Source organism: Poecilia formosa, unplaced genomic scaffold (assembly GCF_000485575.1).
Source record: "Poecilia formosa unplaced genomic scaffold, Poecilia_formosa-5.1.2 Scaffold476, whole genome shotgun sequence".
NCBI lineage: Eukaryota > Metazoa > Chordata > Actinopteri > Cyprinodontiformes > Poeciliidae > Poecilia > Poecilia formosa.
This window is the reverse complement of record NW_006800415.1, coordinates 25104-40907: the sequence shown is the minus strand read 5'-3', so window position 1 is coordinate 40907 and position 15804 is coordinate 25104. Positions and strand designations below refer to the sequence as shown.

Below are 15804 nucleotides of genomic sequence, written 5' to 3'. Positions count from 1 at the left end.
GCACTGTGTGAGCAAGCGGAGAGGCGTTTGATCACCTCACAGACTGATAAGAAAAAAAAAGAAAGCTTAAAATCAATTCTTAAGAACATTTGTAAAAATCACTGTCAGTGAACAAAACTGCAGCGTCCATCATGAAAAGAGCAAAGGAAAATGGTAAACACAATCTAGAAATGCTTTTGCTTCTGTTTTTTTTTTTTTATTATTTTGGCCCTGGGCCTTCACTTTGCTGGAAAACAGACAAGCTGACAAACTAACAAGAGAAGGGCTGGACTACGCGTTCACACAGAGGCAGTGATACACAGACTGAAGACGAAGACTGGCAGAAACAAGGATTTAGCATTAACAGGAAGAAAAGCTCTGTGAAAATAATATGGTAAAACACAACAAGCAAGCAGGGGTTCACAGAAAGAAATGGGAGAACGGATGACACAAAGGTAGTCATAAACTAATACAGTCCCTTTCAAAAGTAGTCATACTCTTTTTCACATTTTGTTACATTATGGCAACAAACTTCCATGGCTGAGATTTTACGTGACAGATCAAGTAGTGCAAAGCGAACACTGGGGAACAAGCAGGGATATAAAACCAAAACATTCACCTGAAATGTCAGCGTGTCTCTGGAGGAGCTGCAAGCATCCACAACTCAGGTGGGAGAAGAAGAAGAAGAAGAAGAAGAAGAAGAAACAACAAGAAAAAAAACATAAATCCCGCTTTCTACGATGTTCTTGGATGCTGCAAAAGATTCAAGAATAGGGTTTAGGTTCACAACCCAGCAGGACAATGACTGTAAACATACAACCATAGCCACAATGGATGAGATCAAAGTGTCTAGTCAAAGTCCAGACCTTAATCCAATCGAGCATCTGTGGCTAGACTTGGAAATAAATTATCCAGATTCTCCCCGTCCTATCTGGCTGCGATTGAAGTATTTTCCAAAGAACAAAAGGGAATAAAATCAATCTACATGTGTAAACTGGTGGAAAACATGCTGAATACAAACGCACAGCCGACATATTCCTTCTACTTCACAGGCATGTGCTACTTTGTGTTGGTTTAGCTCCTCAAATCCCTGCAATAAATGTGAGAAAATGTGGAAAAAGCTCTAGGGGCATGAATACTTTTGTAAACCAGCATAATGCTCTGTTCTGACACAATAATACCATTGTACCAGTAAAAAAAAAAAAAAAAAAACAGACCGCCCACCCATTTCAACATGAGCATTCACGCACCACAGAACCATAAACAACTTGAAGTCTTCTCGACGTTGTGTCAAAATAACCCTCAAGGAAGACCTCCTGCCGTTTGATGGCGTGTCGTTTTGTTGAGCTTTCATAAAGCCCGCAGACGGCGCTTTCAGTACGCATGCACGCTTACTTATGTGGTGATGAATTAACCGGGGTGCTCTGAGTGGTCTGTGACAGCACCAGGGCTCCGACATCATGACTGCATATGTCAGACATCTGGTGCAATATTAGGGCCAAGGCACCCGGTTCCTCTCAGAGGCAGATTCAATATCTGACACGTCAGCAAAGCTTGTAGCAGATTGTGTCTTTCCGAGACATTACTTTTACATATTCACTTTTTTTTTTCTTCTTTTTTTTTTTAGTTTATTGGTCAGTATTTTAAAAAAAAATAGTAAGATCTTGAGAGGGAAGTAAAGATAAAGAGCATAATTTAGCAGCAAAAAAAAAAAATCTCAGTATATGTAAGAAAGGAAACTTAAAGATAAAAAGCATGCACGATGAAAACTTTACATAAAAAAAGTGCATTTTACTGTCTTGTTTATTTGATGAATAGAGGCAATTTTGGTCAGAGGTTCACTTCTGGGCCACATTAAGCGTCAGCTCCAGGAGAAGCTGCAGTTAAAAGCTTCTTATTTAGAGAATTATATTATGATGTATGTTGCAGAGGTTGGAGTTATTTTTGGAGTGTAGGCTGAGCAATAAAGCAAGATGATGAATTGTCACTGCATTTATATTTATCAAGCTGTTGGGCCCCTCTCGAGCTTTCTGTGTGTTTGCATGTGTGCAGCGAATATAAATTTGCAGGAAAAAGGGAGGAAATATAATTTTGTTTGTTTTGTACATACTGGCAAAAGGTTTTTTTTTTTTTTTTCATATACAACTCTTATTTTACACTGCAATTTGCATAGCTTCTGGAGATGAGTCATCCTTATGTTTAGATGCTTCTTCGAACCGCTGACTGAACCGAAGTAACCTCTCTGATAACTGAGTACTCTTTTGTTTTGACTCGGATCAAGTTGCTCATCATTGCTGTATTTTTAATAGAAACGGTATTGATTGATTGCCTAATAGTTGCATTTGTTTGGTGTAAAGAACTAGTGTGTTGAACAAAAACTCCTCCAAACAAGTTGTTTACAAATATCGCATCTATTCAGTCCATTTTTGACTGGACCAGAAATGGTAACCAGCACTTTAACTTAGTGTTGCTCAATAAAAAATAAATGACAAAATTGTGTAAACAACAGCAAATAAGGAGTCTGAAGCTGAGTGAAGCTTTCCCCCAATACCTGGACCGGCTGCTGCTCCAACAACAGCTGCAACTCGAAGCAGCTGAGGCAGGGTTGACCTGTGTCATCACACCGTTTCCAATCAGCGCCAATTAGTGTGAAGGTGAGTCGGTGTCAAGGTGATGATGCCGCTCCAACCTGCAACACAGACTCTTGTTAGAATTTCTGTCATTCACCTCGATGCAGCGAGTAGCTGGAGTTTACTTTCCATGCTCAGGGTACCTGGGAGATGGCTGCTAATTGGCAGTGCATGAAGCTAATGTTAAAGAGACAAGCGCATCGCCTGGACTTGCATGGGGAATTTTTCTGCCATAATCCAAGAGCACACATTTTCGGTCTGAAAGCAGAATTTCATGTCTTTTGTCCTCAAAACTGTTAATACTTTTGCTTACATTTTCATTTTTGAAAGCAGGACTTCATGTCTTCCTTCTCAAAGCTTCTCCTCGCGCTCAGACATCAGGCTGCATTCACACTGCAGCCTGAAGTGACTCAATTCCGATTTTTTGAAGTTATCAGACTTGTATCGGATCTTTTCATGACAGTCTGAACAACACTGGTCGGATTCTTTTCGACTGCGAGCCAGGCCGCTTGGGTATCCGATATGTATCCCATTCAAATGTGACCTACCGTCCATGTCGCATTCATCCGAACCGAACGTCATTCATACTCGACAAACGTCACTATTCTGCGTCCTGATACGCGCACGCGGGAAGAAAAACAACAACCCGTGACGGACTATAATGAGGATTCAGTTGTTAATATGCTGCTCCGGTTGGACAACAACTTAAAATGCGTAAGCTAAGCTCCACTGGGAGCCTCCATATTTACTTCCGCAAACACTGAGCACTTCTTTTTATGTATTTTGGAAAAACACTGAGAACGCTGACGCTATTGCGCCCTCTACTGCTCATGTCGGACACTTTCAGGTTGTTTGCCCGGAAATCACATACACGTCGCATATATTTGGAAGTGTGAATGGCCACGGCAAAAAAATAAATAAATTTTAAAAAATCCGATGTGACAAAAAAAATCGGAATTGGGTCACATCAGGCTGCAATGTGAACTCAGCCTTAGTCTTTGCTCGTACTCGCTGCTCGCTTATGGACATTTGCTTCTCCCTACATCCAGTAGGTGGTGCAGGTTGCTACAATAGCAGCCTGTGTGGTTACTATCGATTAACCTGTGTGGCTAATCAATGCTCGATCATCACTTTAATCAAATGCATTAAAATGATGGAAGATTTGTTTGTGACCAAGCTATATAAATACTGGGTGGTAATATAATAAAAATTTTGAAAATCAAAAGAGAAAATGACCACAATCAGGATGTGAAGAACATATTAAGCAAATAAAATAGTAAAAACAAGGTCACAACTGTTGCATGGGTTCCATTAATAGTTCGAGTTAAACATAACTAAATCAAGTTTTAATACCTGATGCTGCTTTAGGAAATTTGTCACAAATTCAGAGTGACATGCGCCCAATATGAATGGGGTGTTATAATGAAGTGGAATAAAAAATAACATGTAGTTTTGAAAACCTTTTATAAATCAAATCTGAAAAATATAGGAAGCACATTCAATCGACCATCTTTACACTCTAAATAAAATCCTGTGCAGCTGTCAAGAGTCGTCTAATTAGTAAATGAAAACAAATATTATCATGAATACCAAGGCCTACAGCAAATAAGTCAGGGTTTACAGTATAAAACCATACCCTGATCTTTAAACTTTCATAAGCAACACTGTGCCCTCCATCGCAAAAGAAAAGAGTTTAGCAAAACTACAAACCTACCAATTAAGTCGACAGGTTGGCGAACAGAGCATTCGTTGTAACTCTAGAGGAGCTCCAGAAATCTGGTGGGAAAATCTGTCAACAGCACAGTTTAATTAGGGAAAACTTAGAAAGACACTTCCTCAGAAATAATCTAGTTTTTCTCTGATTTCTATGAAAAACTCTTTTCTTTTCTTTCTGGCGTAAGACATGAACCCCCGCAGAATTTGTTGATCCTATCTTCATTTTCTATACATCCATACGCTGTATTCCTGTTGCTTCATATGTCAAGATGAGCAGTGTAGGAAGACTGACGGTAAATCTTTCCAAAACCAAATTAATGCATCGTGCGTTGAAGCGCAGATGGCACTTGAACGTATTTCTTTAGACACATGCAAATACAATGTTGCACGATGTTTTTTCTATGTAAGTAAGAATCTTGGGGAAATGCGATTAAACTCGTATGACGACTGTAATTGGTGTTTTGTGTATTGTAGAATAACCTCCGTTTTATGAATATTGCTGTTCAGTGATGATGCTCCAGCAGCAGTAGGAGAGATTATTTCTCCTGCTGGGCCCAGCATGCTGCTGCTTAGAATGCTGCTTTGCTTGTGTTTTTTTTTTTTTAAGAGTGAATGATTCTTTAATAATAAAACTCTGTCTCTCTCGCCTGAATTGTACTCCAGAACAACAAACTGGGAGGTAATAGGTTCACTTCTCCAGAGGCAGATTCTTCTGTGGACATACTTTTTTCTTTTTTTTTGGTTTTTAGCTTAATTTTTTTTTTCTGTCTGGATTCTTATTGACTTTATCACCAATTGCCTGTATTACCAATGTTTCCTTTATTGATTTAGATCAAGACATGTATTAACACTGAAAGGACATCCATAAAAATGTGGATGTTGGAAAGAAAACAGTTAATGTTTACCTGGTACCACCAGGGGGCAGATATGCCTGCAAGACATGAGAGACTACAAATATGGCGCCTGACTTGGACAAACTTTCCCCCGTCAACAGCCGGGCTATTTATATTTTTTTGACATCTGGAGAATAAATGCTAAGGTTCTGGAAAGAAACGATGCCCGAAATGACAGCGATGTGCTAGGTAACAGTGTGTGACTGTAAATGTCAAACAGAGTTTGTTTTTCTTAAACTGTCTTAGCGCAAGTCATTTTGTTGGTGCCATGGAAACAGACACCCATGTAAATTAGGTCTTTATTTTATTTTGTTATAGAAAGTACTCCTAGAAGACGGCTGCTGTGTCTCTGTCCATTTGACCTCCAGATGGTCTCAGCAGCATTCTGAGTTTGTTTGCTTCATTCTGTTCAAAGGGTTTAGGGTGTAAGCTTGCTGCAAAGTCAACGGTTCGACTGGTTGTTCTTGGATTTTAACACCGGGTTATAATTTTTGTTTGAACTGGAATGTACTCATCCAAACCTGAGAGTGTATTGGAATGAATTGGATTGAACTCAATCACAGGTAGACGTCAATTTGATCGGTTTGTGTTATAAATTGTCTTGAGGCAACAGTTGCAATGAATTAGCACTACACTGTAGAAACATATGAAACTGAACTGATTCTATTAAGAATTGAATTAAATTGAACAGGAATGAAATGAACTGAAATTAATTGTGAGAAGCGACAAGCACAACAATGTCATACTACATACATGAAGGTTCTTTGAAAAATTACATCCTGAAATATTAGAGGTTTATGGATGGCATAATATGTTGCTGTTGATATGAAATTATACAAGTGTTTAAAATGATTGCTTTAGATTTCTTGTTAGAGGTAAGTTTTTCCTCTCCACTATCACTACGTTCATTCTGAGTACGAGAGATTGCTGCAAAGTCAAGAACATAAACGCATTGCTGAAAGTCAATGACTCAATTCAATCTGGTGGGGTTCCTTAAAGAAACATGGTAAACTAATGTTACTAAAGATCTGAGTTTAATGCGTTGTTTGAAAATGAGGATTCATTGAAGTGCATGTATGATTGAACTGAAATTAATTCACATTTTTTTGTGAATTGGCTCCATATAAATAAGCCTTTGTAAATAAACTGAATTCAAATGAAAGATTAGGAAAATGGGAGCACAAAGCAAAAGGAATATTTATACCTAGCTGCAATATGCTGGTATTTAAGAAAGGCTGTTTTTACAGCAGGAGTTAAGGTCAGACAGGAGAGTATAATGCCAGTAAAAGTAGATTTTCTCTCTTTGCTTCGTTACCGAAGAAAAATGGGAGGGTGGGCATCGGTAATGCCCATGCAATGTGCAGCAGATGGAGCCTTAGAAGCATTAAAAACACCTCTATTGGCCAAAATAAATCAGAGTTGTTCCACATGGAAAACACAAAAAGGAACAGATGTAGAAGAATTTGCACAGAAACAAACTGCTGCATGCTGGGAAATTATTAAAGATCATCTGCTCTGTGTTTAACCAAAAAAAAAAAATAAAATAAAATCACACATTAAGGCGCAACGCTTCTAACAACGCCGTTTTAGTTAAAACATTTCTGTTTTGACTGAATCAAGGCCATGAAAGCTTGACATGCTGGGCCTGTTCAAGTCCCTCAGTCTGCTATTATGTACACGCCAAGCTAGGTTTCTGTGTTTCATGCTCAGTGGGTGGAGGTTGCCAAATGACTGGTTTTTACATGAATTAAAATGCTGGTTTAATACATCAAAGCGCCCAACAGCCTCATGTCGTTTTTTACATTTGACAACTTATATTTCTGCTTTTCAAGCCCCCTGACAAGAACAATGCTGGCTTACTTTAAAGCCTCGGCTTTGAAACAGTCTGACAGAGAATGACACGCTGGGAATAAAGCACCGAGCTGACAAATATAATACATCACAACTATATGTCCACTTTGGAGATATATAATATCGTTGGGCTCGTAACTTTGCTAAAAGAAAATATTAAAAACATCTGTCAAATAAACACGAGATACTTTAGGTTTTGTTCCCTGTGGTTTGTTGCAGTCTGACCTGTGAGCCTGACAAAACAGAAAATATGACAAAGATGTCATATTCCCATCTTTTTATGTGTTTCTGTTTTTATTTTTGATTTAAAGGAGAACAATGTGCAATTCAGTGCATTGCGTCTCTGTTGGCAGTCGTACTGGAAGTGCAACATGAATCTGTGGGGACATCTGCTGGTAGGCGACAAAACGTGGTAAAAGTCCAAAATCTCTTAAAGGAGACAGGAAACTAAATGATCAGGTTATGTGACTGCTTTAATTAAAAGTGTCTTTTTAAACAAATGCATGTCTGAGGTTGTGTTATTCTTCATTATTACACATCAAGAAATGTGGTGGAAGCTGAAAAAACAGGTAATCAGAGGATGTAGAAATTTCTTTCCTTGCTTCAGTTTTAAAAACTCCAGTTAAAATTAATCAACTTCTGTGTAGGTTTTCTGGTATTCTTTTTTTTTTCTTTTTTGAGTTCAACTGCATAATTTTGTGAAACAATGACACCTCTTTTTACAGCTCAACTCGAATCGCACAGACATTCAAAATGGATACCACTGTAGCAGCTATAGGGATGTTATTAGAAATTATGTTTCCTCCTTGTGTAAGCCTTTTTCCATTTATATTGTTTTCAGGTGGGATTCAGAATGATTGGATATGCTCCCTCAGAGCCTGCAGGTGGATAAAAATTTCATGCAGGAAGAAGCAAGGAACAGATGATTCCCACTATACATCTTTTTTTGTGTGTGTCCGGATGAGTGCAACCTTTCAATTGAAAACAAGTTAGCAGCTATATTTCAAAGCTTTGTGCTCATTAGGAAATAAGATGTGGTTATAAATGCTTTCCTGGCCTTTCAGCACATCTATTTATTAAATTACACTTTCACCGCCCAATTATTTTAAATTTAAAACTTGACAATATTGTGTATGTATAAAAATGAAGGTTGTTGGTGTTTTGTATACACATTAAAATATAACTTCCTCATTTTTAAGGCAAATGTGTGCTTTTAGTTTCAGTACATTGAAATAAAATCAAATTTATAGTGCAATCGACTCAACGTCCTACAGTCTTTAAAATCTATTATCTTTTCTGAAAGAAGAAAAAAACATTTCCAGGAAGACATGTCAGTGTCTAGATGCCAAGTGAAACAATCATATTTATAGCTTTTTCAGGGCTTTGATGTGGTGTAATGTAATAAGGCAATCTTTAAAATATAAATTATAAGAACTAAAGTAATTTCAGACCCATTCCAGGCCATTCCTTTGGTAAAAATGAACATTAAAGCTTGAAGTTAAACATCTTTGCACAACCAGCAGCCATTTAAAGTTTCACTATCAATGAAAGAGCACAAATCACTTCATGGAAAGTAGCAAAGCACATTTTTGTCCATGTAAAGGTTTTGTATGGCACCTTCCTGAAAGGCTGAGATTCTATTTCATTGTGAAGGAAAACACTTCAGGGCCGTTGCCGTCCACCAAGAAGGTCCCAAGCCGGGGTTCCTTTGCATGTAGTTTGTATGTTCTCCTTCATGCATGTGTTGTTTCTCCAGCTTCCTCCCATGTGACTGCTTTTCTAGTAGGTCTCTCTAAATTGCACCTTGGGTTGTGAATGCAGGGCTGTTAATAACTTGCATTGCGAAAAATCTTAGAAATTCTCAGTATTTTCCCCCAAAATGCCATCACTAAGAGTTACGTGTTAGTCTTAGGGTTCTTTGTGAATGCCTTGGTGTTTTGGGTAAAAGATTTATACCAGCAAAATCTTCCATTTCTTTCCTGGAAACATTGTTTTGTCTCAATAGTCCTGTTTGTATAGGATTCCAGTTTTGGAAGCATCCATTCTCTAAATAAAAATAAAACATCCCATGTTTTCTGAGAAGTAGATGCAGTTTACTGTGTTGCTCTGGGGAAAGAAAAAGTCTGATCTGTTTTTGTTCACCATTGTGACTGGAAACTAAAGCTTCAGCTAAAGTTGCAAAATATCTGTTTTTGTGCATTCTGGCCCTGGCTACTCATGGGCTGACTAATGGCTTGTGGTCTCTGAGGTTGCATTTAGGCCAGAGAATTTCATGCCTCAATAGTTTCAGGATTTTTGCCAGCGCCCGCCACAACCTGCTCAGTGTAATTTAAGACAAAAAAAGACATTATTTATAATTTGTCACAAAAGAGGCATACTCAGGCTTAAAGTTCACTTCTGGGATCATCTTTAAGCCTTCACAGTTCACATTTATTACCCAAAGAACACATGGAAACCTGACTGATACACAAGAGATGCTACGTTCACACGGCTTCCTGAAGTAATTCTGTTTAACTTGATCTGGATACTACAGAGAGAAGGAGAAAATAAGGCACAGTGTATTTGGTCAACAAAGGTATGTTTTCTGTTTGTGGCATTTCATTGAAAAAAAAAATCTAATTCTGAGACTGCACACGTTTGAGTGCAGGTTTATGCATGCATTTAGACGGAAAGTTTGCCCATGTTTATGTTTATTTATGAATGTTTTAGTCAGAGCAAATTGAGTTGCATTTTAAATGACCAGAGCTGATTGCGTCATGCAAGTCTACTTTTTTTTTTTTTTTTTACAATAACCCCCGAGGCATTGCATTCATTTTCAACCCTTTTCAGTCATTAAAAATAAAGAATTTCCATGTCCAAAAGAATGCCACAAAATATTGCTTATATAAAGCTATTGCTGCTATTTGGGGTACATTTTCACATGAATGTGTTATTTTACAATTAAAAGAAACATTGCTTGGCTGGGGCACTTAGAAATTTTTAACAATGATTCTTGGTAATGTCAAAGTTAACTACGATGTTGTCAGCGAACAATAAAAAGGACAAAAGTCATGAAAGCATCTTGTTCTGCATATTTTGTGATACCCAAGACATTAAAAGACAGGTGTTAAAGAGTCAATTGAACATTTTGTGCTCAAATGTCTTAGCAACGTAGTAAATTTTAAATCACAGGCTAAAGGAAGCCAACATCTGTTCAAACAATGAATGGCCAGTCCTTCACATATTCAAAACTAAAAGTATGTTGCCCCGCTCACAAACAATTCGCAAAATAGCTTATATTTTTGTGTCCCTTTACTGAAAAAATATCAACATGAAACTAAACACACAGTTGAATATACCTAAAGTCCTAATAAATATTCACAATTTGATCCAGAATGAAGTAAATCAAAGTATTTAGGACACAAAAACAAACAAACAAACAAAAAAATAAATATATATATATAAAATTGTTAAATGAAGTAGACATTTATTTTAGTTACAAATCAAGCAGTAAAATTTAAATCAATGGCTTCACAAAAGTGAACAATATAACACCTGGTCATTGCTCACGTTAGCATGACTGGATTCTTTAAAACATGACTCAGCAACCCAATGTTTGTTACATTAACGGAGAAGGCGGTGGGATCATAAATGACAGCAAGGCACTTAAATTTTATAAGTATTCTGAATTAGTAAATGTCTGGTTGATCTGAGCACGCCAGAAGTTGGTTTTGTTTAAAAGAATAAGACAAAACAGTATTCTGTTAGCTTAAAAAAAAACCCCACACACATGGTACTTGAAATCCAGACTTTGGTAAAAAAAAAAAAATGAATAATTTTCACTTGTAAACTTACACTTTGATGAGTATTTTGTTTTTCAAATAGACAAAAATGTCCTAGTTGATACATTTGGTGAAAACATATCACTAGTTTTCAGTGTGACTCACAGATCCTAGGCAGCCATAAAAAGCCTTGACATGCAGGGTCTGTTAAAGTCCCTCAGTCTGCTATTCTATACACTAAACACAAAGGATTTAATGTGTCGCGCCTAGTGGGTGGAGGTTGCCAGCTGACAGATTTTCACAGGAGTTAAAATAGTGGTTTAACACATCAAAACCCACAATAGTCTCATGCTGTTTTCTTACATTTGACAATTTATATTTCTACTTTTCCAGTCCCCTGGCATGAATGATGCTGGCTTACTTTGAAGCTTCAACTTTGAAGCGGTGTGACTGGCTGAGAACACAGCAGCAAGCTGACTAATATCTCTGAAAATGTATATGCCAGTGCCGTTGGGCCGCTTGAGAGAGTGTAACTTCATAACGATGCTAAGATATCAAACAAATAATTCGTTAAAGCTTCAGCTAAACATACCTGTGATAATATAATGATAAAGAGATCATTTCAGCATCATCTGTTTTATTTTCAATTAGACTTAGATTGAAATAGTGTACAAGTCACTGCATTGTGCCTCTACTGATAGTAATAATGGCTGAGAGGAAGTTTCCATAGCAGAGACTGTAAAATAGACCTCTGGGGACATCTGCTGGTGGAGAGCAGAACTTCCACAAGCGTTAAAAACTGGAGTTTTTAAAACTGTGTTTTTTATTATTATAAAACACAGCAAACTAATGGTGGCAGAGGGCCGCACTGGGTTAACTCGGTGAATCTCATCTGTCCGTGTATCAATCAACTCCAAACCTCTTCTTTGTTCTGTCACAGTTATCGATTTATTTAATTTTGATTATCATGCTCCAAACTTTGCGACGACTGACCACCCAGCTTCCTCATACACACAAAGCCAGCAGCAGCCAGTAACCTTCCAATTCGTACTTGATGACGTCACGCCCACATCGACACGCCCACCACCAAGTGTCAAAGCCGCTGCTCCTGTCATATCAATAATTACTTATTTCATTCATATGGCTCGTACAGAGCCTCAGTGAAAACTTGTTTATTATTATTAACGCTTTGGTGCAAAAAAACTGATTGAAAATATTTTTATTTACTGCATGTTTGTCTGCCGTTCCATCTAAGATGGAACGGCACTGAAAGCAGCCCTTTAACCCATTCAGACACGAATACAATAGAGACACAATCAGATGACTTATTACAGCGCGATAATAACTCAATAGTCCATGGAAAAACCTTATAGGCTTGCATTAAAGCAGAAAGTACGGCGGCCACCGTAAAAAAGGCTTACAGTATTCAATTATGCCGCATGAACTGATCAGTGGATTATTGCGAGGGAACGCAAAACCTTTTGCGAGGGAACGCAAAAGTTTTGCGGAGGGACGCAAAAGTTTTGCGAGGGAACGTAAAAGAAAAAAAAAATCCCCATGTCCCCTGGAGAGCTCCGTAGGTAGTTAAGTTCATAGTTAGCATGGCTAAATTCATGCTAAGTATGGGTAAAATTTTAAGGGTTTGAAATTTAATCAGAGTGTGACATCTGTATTCCAAACGATCTTTATCATTTTGTATTTAAAGAAATATGGCAGCCTGAGCGCTCTTAGCAGCAAACTATCTTTGACGTATATTTCTCTGGTAACCTTGCCAACCAGAATTTGGCAGTTACGAGATCATAAATGACTCGTGATCCCTGAATGTACTTTAAAAGTTTTGAACATTGAAAAACGTTCGTTTCTGTAAGTATTTATGTATTTGGAAGACACTTTTGGCATGTGTTGTTTCTTTTTTCCTTGATAAAATGTAGAGTAGTGTACATATTGCAGTGTTACCCAGAAAAACGTGCTGAGCGCGGCAGTTGGAGTATATGTCTCGTGAACACTGAATGTACTTTAACAGCTTTGTACGTTGAAAAAAACTCTCTTTCGTCATTGTAAGTATTTATGTAGTTGGAAGAGAGTTGGGCATGTGCTGTTGTTTTCTTTGGTTGATAAATTTAGAGCAGTGTACATATATGTAAACAAACCATATACAATCCAGTGCTAATTATCCAGAGATGGAAGACTTAAGCTTAATCATTTCTTTGGAATAGTTTTTTGGGACAGTGAACTAAAAATACCATACAGGCATCTAACATGAATATTAATACATTGAACAGGTGTCATGAAGTATTTACCCAGCTCGTTCCAGCCAAAACATCGCCATATATTAGACCTAGAGATTTTCTACTGAAATGCATACTGCTGAAACTGAGTATCATTAGAGATTGCCTCATTTGTTTCCCACTCCAATTTTTACTTAGTAGAAAATGTTAAACTTTTAACCTCCTAAATATTGTTGTAGAGCCTTGAGATTAGTTGGAAACCAAAATAATTTTCAGCAAAGGCATTTCCATAGCATCTTTTCACTTAGGTAAAGAGTTTGTAAAGAAATGGGGAAAAAATCTTTATTAACCAATTCTTACTTTTTATTTTTTGGAATTCTCTCAAAGTCTCCACAACGGCAATTATTGTTTTTTTTTTTTTTTTGCTGCTATTGTTAGAACAAACCTTATAGAACAGATTTACAACATTGTATGGCTCAGACAAAGTGATGTGTTATTCCCTGATGTGTTTCTTCTTCCTTGACTCCAGATTCTGCCTGAGGTCAGGAAACCCATCCCCACTGTGTCTCAATGGTAATTACAAATCTCATCAAAAAGAAGTTCGTCTTTCTCCTCTTCTTCACTTTATTGGCCACAGTAATTTTTATCAGGAGATATGGCAGCACTTATCCAAAATCACTGCTTTATCCAAAATCAATGGAGTCTTGTCCGCGATCAGTCTCCAAAGAGAGCATAACTCCCCTGAAAAACACCAAGCACTTCTTGGTCTCAGCCTTCATGGATCAGAGAGTACAGGGCTTTGACATTCGCCTCATCGGGATGTTTCGGAGAGACTCCATCCAGGAACTCCACTGCTTTTTCTGCTGTGCCGACTACACAAGTGAAACCACTCCGACGAAAGTTTTACAACACTCGGACAACTTCGGGTTTCCGTTTGTCACCACAGACATCATGTGCCGGATTCCTAAAAAATGCAATGCCACACATGTCACTCTTTTGACGAAGCCCAAGCCTGAGAAAAGAGTTGACTGGCTTCCTATAAGGAACAAAAAAACTAACGGAGGAGCGGAGGAAAGGATGGATTTCACTGTGTGCATCTCCAGTCTGTTTGGGGACTACAACAATGTGCTGCAATTTGCACAGACACTAGAGATGTACAGGTCAGTAATCCTAATCTTTTACTCAAAGGTTTAACATGGTGCAAGAATCAACCTAATTAAGTAAAATCAGCCTTGTTCAGCACTCTTTAAAGCTGCAGTAGGTAATTTATAAAAATATATTTTTTACAATTTCGTTAAAACCGCTGCTCCTTTACCACTGGGACTACTCAGCCTAGCTCTACTCTACTTAGTCTACATTACTGATTTTTCTGGCCTGGTACTTTCTTTGGGGACCATTGGATCTGAGCTGACCAAAATGTGACGTGAATAGACTGCTGTTCACTGATTGGCCAATAGGAAAGGTGAAATCAGGAGATTTTTACTGAGGTAGTGCAGGAAATAGTTAACAAAACTCATGAGCAACTGTAATAATATTTAGAACCACAGTGGAAGAATAATTTTACTATTTACAACTCAGCTTTTTGAATTACATACAGGCAGGCACACCACACTGTAATTAATAATTCAGCTGTTCAAAAGCATATACATTTTCTCCAAAACATACCAGACACCATTCACCATGAAACAGCTTATGCTGTAGTCTTTATAGAAAACAAACACAACTTTGGCTTATTTACTGGGAAGAATGAACTAAAAGCGAAGGTGTTTTTCTTATAGAACTGATAACGGAGGTTTCAATGAAGATGTTTTTCTTCTCTTTTCCACCGAAACTCCTTTGAACCAGGTTGATTTAGGACAGAGGCACCAATTAACCAGAAATGGGAGAAGCTGAGAGAAACTCCCTATAGGGTCAGAGATGGGTGGAAGGTGCTGTGTACATGACTGGAAAGATATATAAAAAGAATTGGATGTTTTAAGTTTCACTTCTTCTTTCTTCTCTCACACACTGATCTCTGAGACTTACTCTGATTTTCTAAAGACAAAAAATGTGCATTTCTCTGATTGATTCAGTGTATCTCCCTTTATCAAAATGAAAAACAATTTTCCTAACCAGCCACCATCAGAATCACCTAATCTCACTACAAACACATCATACAGTCAATATTCTCACTTGAGTAATTTCTTTGGATACTTCACTGAATGAAGAACAAGCTTGCTTAACCAAAAATTCACCAGACACAGACACACACCTGTAGTTTTAGTTAGAGTTTTATACGTTTGGTAAAAAAAAAAAAAAATATATATCTTTTGCCTGATTTTATTTTGCAATTATGTTATTTATATGAATTCATTATGGTCTGTAAAATACCAAAATCTCCACATGAGTATATTTTGGTCTAATTTTTAAGTATTAAATAATTGATGTTTTGATCAGTTACTAAGTACTTGAGCCGTTTTTTTTTTTGCTCTTATTTGAGTAACTTCTTGGACAGCTGCTTTTTAAACTTGAGTAAAAATATGTTAAAGTAGTGCTACTCTTACTTGAGTTCAATTTTTGGTTATTCTCCCCAACTTTGATAACAACATAACCATCAGATTAAAGTTATATGTTATGATAAATGTTTCCACCATAATACTTTATGTTCTAAAATGTTTGGGAAATATTGTGATTTTATTTTTGTCTTTTTTTGTCCAAGGTTGCTCGGTGTGAACAGAGTAGTGATCTACAACACCAGCTGTGGCCC

The 15804-nt window shown here is 37.4% G+C and overlaps 1 protein-coding gene across 1 annotated transcript in view; it reads left to right on the top strand.

Moving 5' to 3' along the window:
- The first annotated feature begins 12583 nt into the window (after positions 1-12583).
- LOC107833892 (uncharacterized) overlaps positions 12584-15804 on the top strand; it is a 6764-nt gene continuing 3543 nt past the window's right edge. The window contains exons 1-2 of the mRNA XM_016664283.1: positions 12584-12693; positions 13588-14218. Of these exons, the coding sequence (XP_016519769.1) occupies positions 13629-14218 (590 nt within the window). The 5' untranslated portion in view covers positions 12584-12693; positions 13588-13628. The remainder of the gene's footprint in view (positions 12694-13587; positions 14219-15804) is intronic.